General features: G+C 41.5%; 1 protein-coding gene across 3 annotated transcripts in view; it reads right to left on the reverse strand.

Annotated features, from left to right (window-relative positions):
- Nucleotides 1-7: 7 nt before the first annotated feature.
- The window catches only part of CCDC169 (coiled-coil domain containing 169), a 39490-nt gene continuing 23959 nt past the window's right edge, over nucleotides 8-15538 (reverse strand). For 2 of the 3 annotated variants that reach the window (XM_019524390.1, XM_019524388.1), the window contains 4 exons: nucleotides 13068-13166; nucleotides 12790-12843; nucleotides 4244-4320; nucleotides 8-1162 (listed from right to left, as the gene is read on the reverse strand). In XM_019524390.1, the coding sequence (XP_019379935.1) occupies nucleotides 1060-1162; nucleotides 4244-4320; nucleotides 12790-12843; nucleotides 13068-13166 (333 nt within the window). In that variant the 3' untranslated portion in view covers nucleotides 8-1059. The remainder of the gene's footprint in view (nucleotides 1163-4243; nucleotides 4321-12789; nucleotides 12844-13067; nucleotides 13167-15538) is intronic. The other variant, XM_019524391.1, reaches the window with a different exon arrangement.

The following is a 15538-nucleotide window of genomic DNA, read 5'->3' on the forward strand; positions in this document are numbered from 1 at the left end:
TGCACTGAAAGGCAGGGTGGGTGGACTGGAGTCCCTCACCTCAGGAGGGTTCCAAACACCCCCCCAAAAGTTCAAGATGGGTAAACCCCATACCAGAGCTCCTTCTCCTCCACCATGCCCCAGCTCCCATGCTGCAGAAAGCACTGGGGTGGGGCTGGGCTACATCAACCCAGCTCTGCTCATGCACACAAACAGAAGTTAATGAAGGTGTTCTGCTTTGGGGCGCCTTCATCTGTACCTACATTAAATGAAGGTCAATTTGTCAAGCCATCAGGCACTTTTAAAGCATTCAGTAAACTTACATTTCTGTCAAAGCCTCTACAGCCATGCCATCAAGGGGCCAAATGTGCAACAAATATCACTTCTTTCAGTGCCCTTTAGTGTGGCCAGTGACAGTCCTAGAGTCAATCTGAAAGAACCAGGCAGCTTGGAAAATCTAACACAACCTGACAGAAAAACTCTTCTTCAAGGCTGTAGGTGGAATGACAGACTGGCTCCAACCTTGGTCTCGCTTAAGTAGTGCTCAGTTAAGAGCTCTAAGGGCTGTGAAGGAAACTTCTGCCATCCTATGACTAAGGCAGAGGGGACACACTCTGATCACTCCTATGCAAAATAAGGATTCTTCTCATAGGCTTACTGGATTTAGGTGGTAAAGTTACTCTTTGAATCCACATAGATCCTCTTAATCTCCCTAATAGAGAGCTCAGAAAGGAGCTATTTTTCATAACTGACTGTACAGTCAAGGGGAGAAAAATCTACCGTTCTTATGATGGTTAACCAATTCTCTGAGCCACCTGACTTGATTTTGTAGGAGCTAACTTTTCATGTACAGCAATCAGTTTGTCAAGGGCCACAGCTGAGAATTCAGAGAGAGACTACTACACAGGGAGCACTTTTTCCTTAGAACAGTGACTGATGAAGTTACTGGGAAACAAAGATCCATTAGTGGCTATTTTAGTTTGAATTTGCCCAAAATAATTGTGTTCAGTTTTAATGAAGGCAGTTTCAGTTTAAAAACAACAAAAGAAGCAATTGGAAGTTCTTATTAAGAATATTTGTTCACTGTTTTAGTTTTGGAAGTTTCTTCACTCCTGCTGTCTTTTTAATTGGTCCTTTCTTGGGATCCAATATTCTCTTGTTTCCTTGAACATTGTATCTTCCTCTGAAATAAAAAGTTAAAGAATTTAAGTCATTAAATGTCAGTTACCTTTGATGCTGTAAAAATTTTTGCTGCTGGAAATGTGTGTGCTTTTTATATCACCGTAACTGATTATCATGTTTAATTAATAAATCTGAGGGGAAAAAATAACAGTCTCTTGGTGTATGGTTATTTATTCTGTGTACAAATCCCAACCCTCATCTCATCGTTCCTGAATAACTTCATGTCATTTAAATGATGAAATTTAAAGCAGCGCGAACAGAATACTAAATGTTTGTAAAAACAGAAAAACAAAGAGACGGAGAAGACCCTTTCACCAAGTATACTCTCCATATCAAGGCACTGAAGAATGATTCTTGTACCTGTAATTATAGTTCTCCTCAGGTAGCTTCCTCCTGAGAGCCATGCTCTTAAGTCCCATGCCTTTACACATGAAACTTGGGCACCTGGCTAGGGAGTTTACATTCACTTCGTGGGAATACATAGCATTTGTACATAAAGCCTAGGAGAGTTATTACATTTGGATCTGAAAGGCAACATCAGTGGAAGTACAGAACAGAATTTACAAGGGAAGAAGGGGGAAATCCCCAAAGTAGGAGAGTCAGTCTCAAGAGAATGCAGTTTGTATTATGCAAAATGGCTACATCTATCTTGGTGTTCATCAGTTCAGTACATGGGCACTTTACATATTCTAGCAGAGATATACAGGTGTCTAGTTTCTCTCTTACCCAGTTGGAAGGTGGAGGAAAAGAGACCACACCAAAATTTACATGTTTATTTGCATACTGACAGATGAAGGAATATTTTGCATTTTGCTCTATAGTGAAAGTTGCGGTCATTTGATACGTTCTGGGAACAAGTTTCGGGTTTCTGGGTAAGTTGCCAAGAAAGCTATCTCCACTGCTTAATAATCTCACTCTTGAGATTGACAGCTCCATTGTTCCTGCTATCACAATCAGTCATGGTCATGAGGGGAGTTTTGACCCCTGAGGTATGTAGGGCTGCTTCCTCTGAAGGCTTTGAAAATCAGGACCAAAGCCTTTAATTTACTCAGTAATCAATAAAAAGCCATTGTAGAGCCAAGCTGAGCAGATAGGCACATCAATATCCCTCCTTTCCTCAACCGCCAGTTCTTACTGTCCTGCAGGCCCCATCAGATCTGGTGGAGAAACCATGATAAGGGAGTTTATATAAGCTGGTGGACACGTTCAAATGGTCAGTGAAGACAAACTATGTTAGGTCAGTGTTTTAAAAAGTCTTTATCGACTTGCTTATACAAACATAATTATACCATGGCTTGGGCTATCCACACCTACAGCAGCAATTATAACAAAATGTAAATATTGTTCCTTAACTTGACTGGAACCCAGAGAAGACAAGAGCTCTTGAAATGCAAGCTAAAGTAAGATGGAATGACTAGCAGGAAATTACGAGGTTATTTTCAGGGCCCAGTCTCATTTTACTACATAGAATTTACTGCACTGACTGAAATAAAGCTATTTTGATTAGTATTGATGTAAGGAAGAACAGAATTAGGCCCTCTGTCTTCAGAGCATTAGGTGAGTATTCATGCAGGAATACTGTGACAACTACCCTCTGTGTAACTTGGCATACGCTGGAAAAGACAGACAATTCCTTACATGTGCTTGTTTTTCCCCAAAGATACAGATTGTGCCAGATGACCATGCTAAAGTCTGTGATGCCATCTTAGACTAAGGTAGAAAACTCACCAGACTCAAAGCTCTAAGTTACTGGCTGTGGAAGCTAATGAAACACAACCTACTTGTTCCCTACTGACTCCAAATGCCAGTTTGAAAAGTGAAGAGTTCCCATCGTGCACAACATACAGAAATTTTGAGAACAGCAATTACAAGCAAATAATTCTTTTTTCTAATAAGAAAATCAGATCAACTATCATTCCACTCAAAGAGACACACTGGTCTCACAAAACAAAAACTGTGTAATTAATAACTATAGAGCAGGGCTCCTGTACAGCCAATATTCAATATCTGGCTGTGGATACTTGCTTCTTTAGTCCTCCATTGGAAACAAGGCAAAAGTATATTAGCTCTGACCACCCAGCTCCTCCACCTTAGCTGTGTAAAACATAGCAAGGACCAGAAGCAGCCTCTGGGTTGTCTACTGAGTACTGAAGACCCAAGCAAGGCTAATTTTAACTTAAGAACACACATTAAACTTCACTGTAATAAAGTTCTCCTGAACTCTCATCGGGAGACCCAAGAATGACAATTTATGGACTCTAGCCGACATTCCAAAAATTTACAAATGTATAGGATGAAGTTAAAATAGAAAATAAATGGGGGAAATTGTATGTTTCACATCAGTTCACTTTTACAATCTATTAATGGGTTAGCTGTTCTCAATTTCTATCTTGTGTCAATGGTAATAATATACTGGCAGTTAGTATTCTATTAGTATTTAGTTCTATTTCTAGTTCAGTTTAAAATAGTGCTCCAGTATGAAACATGGCTTAACAACTTCCCAGAAATACATCATTATTTCTAAATTACACAAAAATGTTATGTTCTCTTCAGATTGAAACAGTTCGAGGAAATATGTTTACACTCATATAACTACGAGGTGGCTTTGATTTAAGCACAGAAAATTTTAAAGAAACAGGTCTTGATAGTCTGTCATCTATAACGATTCATATTATCTTACATCAAACAGCTCTACTGACTGAAAAGAATCAGGCTGAGTATTAAAACTCATTACTTTTAATCTATCGGAGAATGTAAGAACTATTGAAACAGCTCAGTGTTTCAGGAAAAAAGACCTAATTTTAACAGATTTAAATGAGAGGGATACCAAATCATCCAGGTTTCTCAAAGACCACTCAAAATCAGTAGGTACTGTACATTCATTTGGTAATATTCATAATATTAGGTTATGAACTGATCCGAATCCCAACATCAACAGTGAGAGAGAGAGAGAGGCATCGGTATTTTGTTAGTGGATTATAAGTAGTGATATTTATCATAAATAGAGAACAAAGTACTCAAGAAACAGTATTTAGCAAAATGTATTAAGTCAGAAAAGACAGGGCACATGAAAAATATTTACCTTAGTATCTGATTCTCTCTTTTGTTGGGCACTGCATCCAGTTTCTGTCTTTCAGCAACTTTAAGTACAGCTGATGTCTGCAATTGTCAAATTTTTATAAGGAAAGTTAGGCCTTAATTATATTCACATCTAAGAGAGGAAATGTTCATACATTAATTTGGAAATGCATCAGTATGACCCTGATGCAACCAGGTGCTCTAAATGCATGTTTAATGTTAAGCAAATACTCTGTTTCTGTCTTACTGATTTCAATGACATAAACATATGTATATATGTTTTGCTGAACAAGGATGTCATTATGCATATTCACTAGCATTTAGGACAGGAATCCTATATCACCAATGTGTGAGCAGTTCTTTCCCATATACTATCCTGTATGGAGGAGTTGGCAACACAGTCCATGGGATGAATTCAGCCTGTGAAGTGATTTCATCCAGCCTGCAAGTGCATGTGTATTGGCACATCAACAGAAGAGGGAATTAGCAGCAAAAGCAGCAGTAGTGACGGCACTTGACAGCTTCCTCTAAGAGCACCAAAGATGAAGCAGCATAACATTCTGAAGGCCTATCACTTTTGTGGCCTGGGGGCTGTGTGTGGAGTTAGTTTGTGTGTGTCAAAAGCTGACAGGATCCTCTTGTCTTCCTAAGTTCACTGGTCTCAAGTGCAGCATGCCCCATGGAGGAGGGTTACGGAAACATGAGGCATAGCTATGCTTAAGGAGGCAATGGTGATATTTTATGAGCTGTATCTTCAAGATCATTTAAACAAATTACACCAATCTACTATGCCTATGGGACAAATGCTACTTTTGTGAGACCTTTTATTTTAAAATATATTGTAAGAATTATTAGCTTCTTATAGACCTAAACAATATAACTATATCAGAACACTTGGAAGATAAATATATCCTTAAAAAATACATAACAAGAAAGATATTTAAAAAAAAAAAGCAAACAAACCAAAACAACTCTTACTTCACATAATTGTTTCATCTTTGTTTCTACCAAAGACTTCAGGAATGACCCCATAGAAAAAAAAAGAAAAATAAAGAAAGAAAAGCATTCTTCATAGTGATAATTTAAATATCAATAAGAAAAAAGCTCTATTGCATTTGGTTTACTAAGCACTACTAGAGATAGAATGAGAAAATGTACATAAAAGTAGAGGTAAACCAATATACCAGTCCACATCATATTGGCACTGATAATAGGAAAATTGACATTATCAGCAATTGGCTTTTTTTGGCCAGTGTAGCTGATAATGTCTCCAATAAATGCCGCATGCATGCACGCAGGCACTGCATGCACATGGCCAGGAATGTAGCCTGGTAGCTTGGAGAGCAGCGTCCAGCTGGTAAGTCTGTGGGGGGGAAGGGGCAAGGGGGAGCAGGACAGCGAGGGAGGGAATGGGGCTGGAGCAGAGGTAGGTGCTGCCCAGCTGGGGGAGGCAGGGGGGCGCGGGGGCGGAGCATGGGACAGAGGTGCTGGATCAGGCACTGGACCAGGCAGCAGACAGCTTGTCCGTAGGGTGTGGGGACAGGAGGTGGCTCCCACTGCTACGTGCACCCGCAGGGGAGGTATGGGGAGTATATGACCCCCCCAGATTTGTGTGTGGGGTGAGAACAGACTGGGGCCATGGGCTACACCAGCTTATTCCTGACAGGCGGGTGGACCAGGGCGGTGCTTGGGGCAGGCGGCGGCAGTGCTGGAAGGGCTACAGCCTCCCAAAATTCCCCATAGCCCCCCCTCCCAGTGCCACTGCATGCCTCAAATGCAGCCCTGGCCCAGCCCCTGCCACGAAGATGTCAGCACTGCCCCCAGCCTCAGCCCACAGTGGGCAGCCTGCCCATGCCCTGAGCACAAATCTGGGAGGCACGTATCCCGTCCCCCTTGCCTCCCCAGGAATTCATATAGTGGCATGAGCCGCCCCCCTTCCCACACCCCAGACAAGCCACCTGCAGCTCCATCCCACGCCCTACCCCCCATCCCAGATGGGCAGTGCCTGTCCCTGCCCCTGCCCCTGCCCCAGGCCCATTCTCTCCCTCACCATGGAGGCCTCAATCTGCCTCCCTCCATAGCCCTTTCCTCCCGTGCGCTCCTTCCCCCCCTGCAGACTTACCAGCCAGACACTGCTCTCAAGTCTGCTGGGCTGCGCATCAGCAATCAGATTGGTATATCAGCAAAAAAAATCTTTATGGTGCACCCACACATAAAAGTAGAAATATGCATATCCATATACTGCAATAAAGAGCTACTATAAATGGAACAGATTGTTGTCATAGAATAATGGTCTCCTGTTGCTATATTTGCCTTGGTATATATGGAAAATGCTTACAAGCCATGAGTGGTATAGCTTCCCTTTCATGGCAGGCTTTGTCAATTTAATGTAGCAGACTTTAATATTGTGAATTTTTAATAAAGTTGAAAAAAGTGTGCTAAACATAAATGTACTTTTGCCTCCAGTATTCAATTAATATTCTACTGGAGATGGCTTGCACATGCAAATTTTGGGAGGGGGGAGGAAAAAAAAAATACATCAAACTGCATGTTGCAGTATCCCATAAGGCCATATAGTCTTCTGTTTGAGACTAGTTTTGAAATTGGTTGGATTACTTAAGTATGTACTATTCTCTGTGAGTAGCAAAAACCAAGTCCCAATGCAATGTGCTTAAAGCATATATATCTAAAGCATCATCTTCCTTATCATATGCAAAAAACAGAGCAATGGGCTGTTCATGGTCTTAAAGTTGGAAATATCTTAAGCATGTTGCTTTACTATAGACTAAGTGTTTTAGGTACAAAAGACTATTTAAGTCATCAGCTGAACTCAGTCATAACACTTATATTCTAATTTCCTGCTCTTCTCCTCCCACATAACATTCATATTACTGGTGATTGTCTGCCTTCATTGGTATAACATTGCAAACTTGTGCCCAGCAATTTTCCCTGATCACTTACAGCAACAATAACCACACACCATGAGCCACCTGCCCACTGTGCAAGCAAATGGAAACATTGCTAATTACAACCTCTCACCCCAGTTAGCTATACCAGGGATTCTATGACAGTTACTCCATTATAGAGTTCATAGGATCATAGGAAAGTTCTTATGTGTCATGCTAAGCTACTACTTTTACACAATTAGAGAATTAAGAGTGCTTTCAGAATAAGAAGTGCTATAATAAAATGCTTTAAAAGTGCTGTATTTTCAACTGGTTTATATGATCCCGTTCGTTACACAGTTTCACAGTGACACAATAAACCCAAGAGTGCCATAAAAATTAATAATTCATTTTATTAAAAAAAGATATTTAGGCCAGGACTCAAATTGCTTCCTAAAGTGCTGCAAGGCCTAAATATTAGGCTTCTTGTTCTAGGTGACTTGGTCTGACCTGGTTAGATACCTATATAGTCTATCAAGAGACTCTGGGGGCACCAACAACCTCAAGTTTCAGTGCTCTACACAGAGAATAGGGAGTACTGTGTGCCTCCAAAGAGCAATTTAGAAGGGCTTGAGGTACCTAGATGCAGCCAACAGGAAGCACTAAGCACCAAAATATGTCTGAAATCCTGCTCCTCTCAGAAGTTTAGGTGCCTATTCATGTCATCCACTAGGCATCTCTGTTCACCTGCAGTTTACAATGCCTATCCTCTCTTCTGAAGACAGCTGCCTAATGACTTCTTAAGAAACGCAGTTTTTTGGAAATGTTGTCCATGTCCATCTTTTGCCCAATAACTTAGTGGTTAGACCAATCACCCAAAAATAAAAGACCTTGGTTCTAGGGTTTCCTCAGCCTGAGGGGATTCCAATTCAGAACTCCAATTTCCCAAGAGAGCAGGAAGCACAGGCATTTCCAGGAGGCCATAGGGCCTATTGCTGTTTTCTAGCTAAAGACTGTTAAATATAAAATGCGTTATACAGTGCTGGAAGCACACCCTAGAACCCAGGATACAACAGACTGGTCAGTCTAACCTTGATTTTGGGAAAAATCTTTGAAAAAAATTGTCAAGGAGACCATCAACCACAAGCCTGTAACTGGTGGGATATTAAGAAGCAACCAGCATGGCTTTGTCGAGGGCAGATCATGCCTAACAAACCTGGTGTCCTTTTATGACCAGGTAACTAACTAATCAGCTGGACAAGGGGCATGAGGTTGACATCCTTTACCTAGACTTCAGCAAGGCCTTTGATACCGTTTCCCATGAGATCCTTTCAATTAAGCTGGAGGGTACTGGCCTAGACCAGTCTACAGTGAGGTGGGTAGACAACTGGCTCAGAGGTTGATCCCAGAGAGTTGTAATCGATGGGATGGCCTCATCCTGGAAGGCTGTCTACAGTAGTGTCCCCCAGGGATCAGTGCTTGGGCTCATGCTCTTTAACATCTTTATCAATGACTTGGATGAGGGGATGGAAAACACAATGATTAAGTTTGCAGACGACACCAAGCTGTGGGGAAAAGTGGGCACATCTAAGGACAGGGTAAGGATTTAAGATGACCTCGACAGACTGGTCCTATGGGCTGAATGCAATCAGATGAGGTTCAATAGTGACAAGTGCTGAGTCCTTCATCTAGGCAGGAAGAACCTTCACCATATCTATACAATGGGTGGTGGTCCACTGGCTGGCACAGCATCTGAAAGGGACCTGGGGGTGACAATCAACCAGAAGATGAATATGACCCAACAGCGCAATGAAGTCGCTAGCAGGGTAAATAGGACTCTGGCATGTATCAGCTAATGTGTTGCAAACAAATCCAGGTGCTCCTCCCACTCTATTCGGCATTGGTGAGGCCACAGCTGGAGTACTGTGTCTAGTTCTGGGCACTGCACTTCAGGAAGGATATGGATAAACTCAAAAGGGTACAGAGAAGGGCCACCCAGATGATCAGAGGCCTGGAGGATAGGCCCCCTGAGGAGAGACTCCAGGAACTGGGTTTGTTCAGTCTGAACAAGAGAAGACTGAAAGGTGACTTGATAGCCACCTACAAGTATGTTAAGGGTGAACACCAAGATCTAGGGGAGCAACTCCTCAGAAAGGCACCTCCAGGGAGGACAAGGACCAGTAGGGACAAGCTAACCGAGCAAAGATTTAGGTTGGACATTAGGAAAAATTTCTTTCCCATAAGGGTATCTAGAATCTGGAACACGCTCCCAAAAGGGGTGGTGCAGTCACCATCCTTGGAATTGTTCAAGAGGAGGCTGGACAAGCACCTTGTTGAGCTCATTTGAGCCCAATAACTTCCTGCCCACGACAGGGTATCAAACTTGATCTTACAGGTCCCTTCTAGTCCTTTGATTCTATGTCCTCATGGTAAAATTGGGGAACTGTGGCCTCGACAACCTTACGGTCTGTTGGCTGGGGAACTGGTTCATGGTCGGACCCAGAGAGTGACAGTCGATGGAACTGAGTCAACATGGTGCATGGTGACCAGTAGCATTCCCCAGGGCTCAGTACTCGGACCAGTACTCTTTAATATATTCATAAATTATCTGGATTCAGGTGTCAGAAGTGGATTGGCAGTTTGCAGATGACATCATATTATGTGGAAGTGCAGTCACGCCAGATAATAGGCTGGCAATTCAGGGCGACCTGGACAGGCTTGTAAGGTGGGCAGATCAAAACCAGATTCAACATGGAGAAATGCAAGATGCCCCACCTTGGGATAAAAAAACCCATATTATACTTATAGGCTCAGCAGTGCTACACTCACTAGCACCATGACTGAAAGAGACTTGGGGGTCATGGCTGACCACAAGATGAACATGAGCCACCAATGCAATGCCACAGCCAGAAAAGCAAATAAAACTCTGGCCCAAGAAGTCATCCTCCCACTTTACTCAGCCTTGGTGAGGCCACAGCTGGAGTACTGCATCCAATTCTGGGCTCCACACTTTAGAAAGGATGTGGAGAAGCTTGGGAGAGTCCAGAGGAGAGTCATACACATGATCAGAGAGCAAGAGAACAGGCCTTATGAGGAAAGGCTGAGAGGCATGGGACTCTAGCCTGGAGAAGTGAAGGCTCAAGGGTGAGTTGGTAGCAGCCTCTAAGTATATAAGGGATGTGCATAAGGAACTGAGAGAATGTCTGTTCACCAGGGCACCCCAAGAGAAGATAAGGTCTAACGATCACAAACTGCTGGAAGATTGTTTTAGACTGTACATAAGGAAAAGCTTTTTTACCGTCCAAGTCTCCAGATTCTGGAATAGACTCCTCCCAGAAGTGATGCAAGCACCTATTCTGGATACCTTTAAAGAAACACTTGGATACTTATCTTGAGGGGGGATCTGACCCCAGCTGACTTCCTGCCCCTTGGGCAGGGGGTTGGACCTGATGATCTCATGAGGTCCCTTCCAGCCCTAATGTCTATGAAATCTATGAAATATATGAATGCGCTTCTGGTTAGACTTAAGGCATCCTCAGACAATACCAGCTCTTAGTTTTCACTTTTTTTTTTTTTACTACAAAAAATAATAGAGCAATTCTTCTGTTGCAACAAATTCAGAAAGACCATAACAAATCAGAAGGTTTTTAGCACTATGGATTCCTATTTGAAATCCCTGCAGCTATCTTAGGATCATAGGAAAGCAGAGCTGGAAGTAGGGCTGGACTAGATAACCTTATGAGGCCCCACTCAGGGTAAGATTGTCTCTGACTAAACCATCCCACCCAAATGCCCATCTAACCTTGAAAAGTTTCCAAGGACGGAGATTCCACAATCCCTTTATAGGTAGCTGGCTCCAATGTTTGATGATCCTCATTGTCAGAAGGTTCCTCCTACTCTCCAATCTAAATTTCCTCTGCTGCAGCTTGAGGTCATTGCTTCTAGTCCTGTCCCTCACAGACAAAGAGAAAAGCCCATCTCAATCCTCTCTATAAATTGCTCTTCAGGTATTTGAATCAAATCCCCCCTCAGATTTCTCTTCTCCACAATAAATAACCCTAGTCCTTCATAAGTCTTGCTTCCCAGGATCCTAATCATTTTTGCTTCTCTCTGATGGAATCTTTCCAATCTGTCCACATCTTTCTTGAAGTGTGGGGCCCAAAACTGAACACAGTACTCCAGGTGACATCTCACCAGTGCCGGATAGAATGGAAGACTCCTTTCTTGTGATGTACAATTGACACTCCTGGAAATACAACAGAGGATGCTGTTGGCATTTTTTGCCACAAGAGCATACTGTTGACCCATATTCAGCTTATGGTGCACCATAACCACCAAATCCCTCACTGTAGTACTGCAGCCTACCCAGTCATTCTTCAGTCTTTATTTGTGCATGTGGTTATTCTGTCCCAAGAGCAGTATTTTGCACTTGTCTTCCTTGAATTTCATCTGGTTAATCACGGATCATTTTTCCAGTCTATCCAGGCCATTCCAGATCCTAGCTCTGCCCTCTGGAGTGTTTGCAATGCCACTCAACTTGGTGTCATCTGCAAATTAGCTAAACATGCACTTGGATCATCCAAATGCTGTAAATCGCATTTGTACACCTAACAGTGCTAACATTGTAGGGCACTCCATAGCCTCTTAAAAGGATCTCAAAGCACCCCAGGGTACAACAGCACCCTAGCTGAGAAACACTGCCCTGTAGGAACCCAACAACAATATGTAGCCAAATTACACCACATTTTTACTCTAATGCAAACACACTTAACAGTGGCTTCACATGCCTTTACATAAATTAAATCAACAGATCAACACCTTCAACTGTACCACATTTCTTTTAGGTAAGTTATTTTGCTTTTAAGATGCTGAGGCCATCTCCTGCATAGATAAAGGCAGTGGTTTTGATAATACATTAGCTGAATCTAGTCACAGTTAACCACTCTAATGCTCTAACAGAGTTACGTGGCACAGTGGTCTTTCTAGCGCTGAATATAACTAACAAACATGGCATAGTCTCTAAAAACTGCAGCTTAGTGATATTTTCCTTCTAAAGTTTGAAACAAGCCTCAATCCCATTTCCTTACTTACTCAATTCACCACACATTGGGAAATTTTCCTATGGTGTTAACAACACAGGTGGTCACATGGTAGTGGGGATCTCATTTTTTCTGTGCAAAGTGACAAACCTTTGGCCAAAACAATGCTTTGGCTGAATATGCAGTAATAGTTTAAGGAAAAAAACAGTCAGACAGTTATTCTAGGAACAGCATGAGCTGCAGCAATGCAGACTATAAAACTCGAGTTAGGTTCTTACATTAGGACCACCAGGGACCAGCAGCTATGCAGGGACAGTGCTGCCTGTCCTTTAAGGCAGCATGTCTGCTGGACTTTTATTCCTAAGACTTTCCACCTTGCTTCTCACAGCATAATTTTTGGTAGCAACAATGGATGTGTTAGCACGGACTGCTTGCTGACACCTGTGTCATTCAGCTCTGACCAAAACAAAGGTTAGATTATACAGTATCAATGACTTTTAAAGGAAATTTTAACTTAAAAAGTGCATTATAAAGACAGAGATAGGATTGGCTTGCTTTGCTTTTCAGCAATTGCTTCACATGACTCAGACCTGGATCTGAACTAGGTCAAAGTTTTTGTTGCTTACCTGTGAAATCTCTGCTATGTATTTACGTCTCTCATCATTGGCCTTGTGGTAAGCCTGCATTTGAAATAATGGATAAGCAGTTACATTTAAAATATTTAGCAAGGTTCCACCAAAAAGTAAGAGGAAACAAGTATATCCCAAAATTTTTTACCTTTAAATTTTACAGAATCATTACATTCCCTACATCACTACTGGAGAAAGTATGTCAGATGCCATAGTGCCATCTAAAAAAATACAAAAATCAAAAAACTTGCTAGATAGATACAGCAGTAACCAACCTTTGCTTCTTGTTCCAGTCTGAGCTCATAATCTTTCAGTTGGCTTTGGAGACTTTTCTTCTCTTTTTCTAGTTGTTTAACAAACTGATTTAAGGAGCCCTGCAGTTGTATATAAAATAAATCAATGCATTACAAATATTCCCACTCTGTCCAAAGATAGTTAGAAATGTTTATCACAATCTGGAATCTGAGTTACATGCTTCAAGGTCTGTGTGATTATCTTTGCTGTTTGTTCCCTTGTTGTTTACATAGCTCCTGCTGATTTACTCAGAGAGACAGACATTATGGACTGTATGTTGTAATCATTTATGCAGAGCAAATTTTCTCCATCCTTAAATGAGACACAGTTATTGCTGGCATAGCTTGTCTCTGCAGTGAACCAGAATGGAATTGCTAGTGACCACAGAGAGCTGACCTTTACATGTACCTTTCTAATTCTCCTCCTCCAAGCTGCTATTCAATAGGCTGGACATTCTAAGTCTTCACTGGACTCATATGTGGACACTAAATGCGAAGGCAGCATTTAGGTTACTTGAAGAACTGCACAGCATGACTGAGGTCAGAACAACCTCGCTGTGAAGGCGATAGTGCAGGGGGAAGGCTGTCTCTTTTTCCTGAACTTGAAATTACTTACTTTCTACCATCTAAGAACAGGATGAAGTGGGGGCTGATGGTTTCATCTCAATTAGCTGACATTAACTAGCTATTTTTCACTCTGTGCTGCCTGTGAAACATGGGACTAGAAGGGACCTCCTGAGTCAGCAAGTCCATTCCCCTGCTACTGCAGGCAAACATGTCATATTGTCCTTTGCTGGAAAATTGTTCCAAAACCTTACTGCTCTCATGATTAGAAACCATGTAATTTCCACGTTTATTTCATTCATGGCCAGTTTTATCTATTTATTCTTATGCCAATACTGTCTTTAATCTGAAATAGCCCTTGTCCTTCCTTGATATAAACCCTCCCCTTCCATATTTCTGCAAAACAATTAGATCCACTCTCAGCCTCTGTTGGTCTAGGCTAAGCAAGCCAAGCTCTTTTAGCCTACTTTCCATATGAGAAGCTTCCATTTCTATGACTGTCCCAGGAGTCCTTCTCTACTCTTATTACAGTTTGAGTTTACCTTCCTTGAATCTGGCTGACCAGAACTGTACACATTGTTTCAGATGACGACTGATGAATATGTTGTACAAAGGAATAAATATTTTCCTGTCTCTACTGGAAAGTTCACAGAAAATACATCCTAGAATCCCACTTCTTTCTATCACAGCTGTACAAAATGGAAAGCTTCTCTTCACTGTGTGATCAACTAATACATTAAGGTCTTTCTTATTGTTGTTCCTAAAAAACTTGCTCTCCATTTATAGCAGAAATTCTTGTTACTAGTCCCTAGCTCTATGGCCTTGTACTTCCTAGGATTACATTTCATACCTTTTAAATTTAAATAATTCTCAACATCATCCAACTTTTCCTGCATAGTATTCCAACCCTCTTCTGTATTAGCATACTCCCTAATTTTGAGTCATCAAAGTTCCTTAGCACACTCCAATTTTCCTTGCTCAGTATACTAGTGAAAACATGAAATAATATGCATTTTAACACTGATCCTGTCAGGTACTTCACAAATAGTCCCTCACCACCCCAGTTCTCTCTTTCAAATCTTGTTCTTTTTGCCCCTTTAACCAGTTCCTTACCTACCTAACAATTCTTCTATTAATCCACTCTTCTTCAGTTTAATTAATAATTTCCCATGTGTCACTTTACCAAACGCACAGATATTAGATCCAAGGCATTTCCTTTGTCTAGAAAATTAGCTGTCTTCTCAAAGAGAGATATTGTGTAAGTCTAGCATAGATCACCTTTGGTAAACCCATGATGCATTTTATCCCATTGTTCATTTACCTCCTTCCTTGGTTTATTGTTTTGTTCAAAAATTGTTCTAAAGCCTGGGCAAATTAACAAGACTGAATTGCATTTCCCCTTCTTAAATATAGGTACCAACATCAGCTATTCTCCAGTTGTAGGACAGTATCCTAAACACTGCCCTCAATTCATTAAATTTCTTTGCTATTGGACCTGTGATTTCATGTGCCAGATCCTTCAGAATTCTAGGATAACTTCAACGTAGGTGAATATTTATCTCTTTGAGCTTAGCTTCCACAACAGTTGTGGTAATTTTCATTTCATTTCCTCATCCCATCACCCAACCAGCCTTTGTCCATTTGTTGAACATAAACTGTCATTAATGAAACCTAGGGCAAAATATTATTTTATACCTGGATTGTCTTTAATGACTACATCATCATCACTATGCAGTAGCCCAGCTACTTCTTTCCTTGTCCTCTTTCCACGTATATGTCTGAAGAACCATGTTGCTATGTAGGAACACACAATTGAAAAGGACCTTCTGAGCCACCAAGTCCTGTTCTCTGAATTCACAGGCAACTATTTACCCAGAGAAGTCTAAACC

The sequence above is a fragment of the Gavialis gangeticus genome, unplaced genomic scaffold, assembly GCF_001723915.1.
Source record: "Gavialis gangeticus isolate Ggan-Ray unplaced genomic scaffold, GavGan_comp1, whole genome shotgun sequence".
NCBI classification, from domain to species: domain Eukaryota; kingdom Metazoa; phylum Chordata; order Crocodylia; family Gavialidae; genus Gavialis; species Gavialis gangeticus.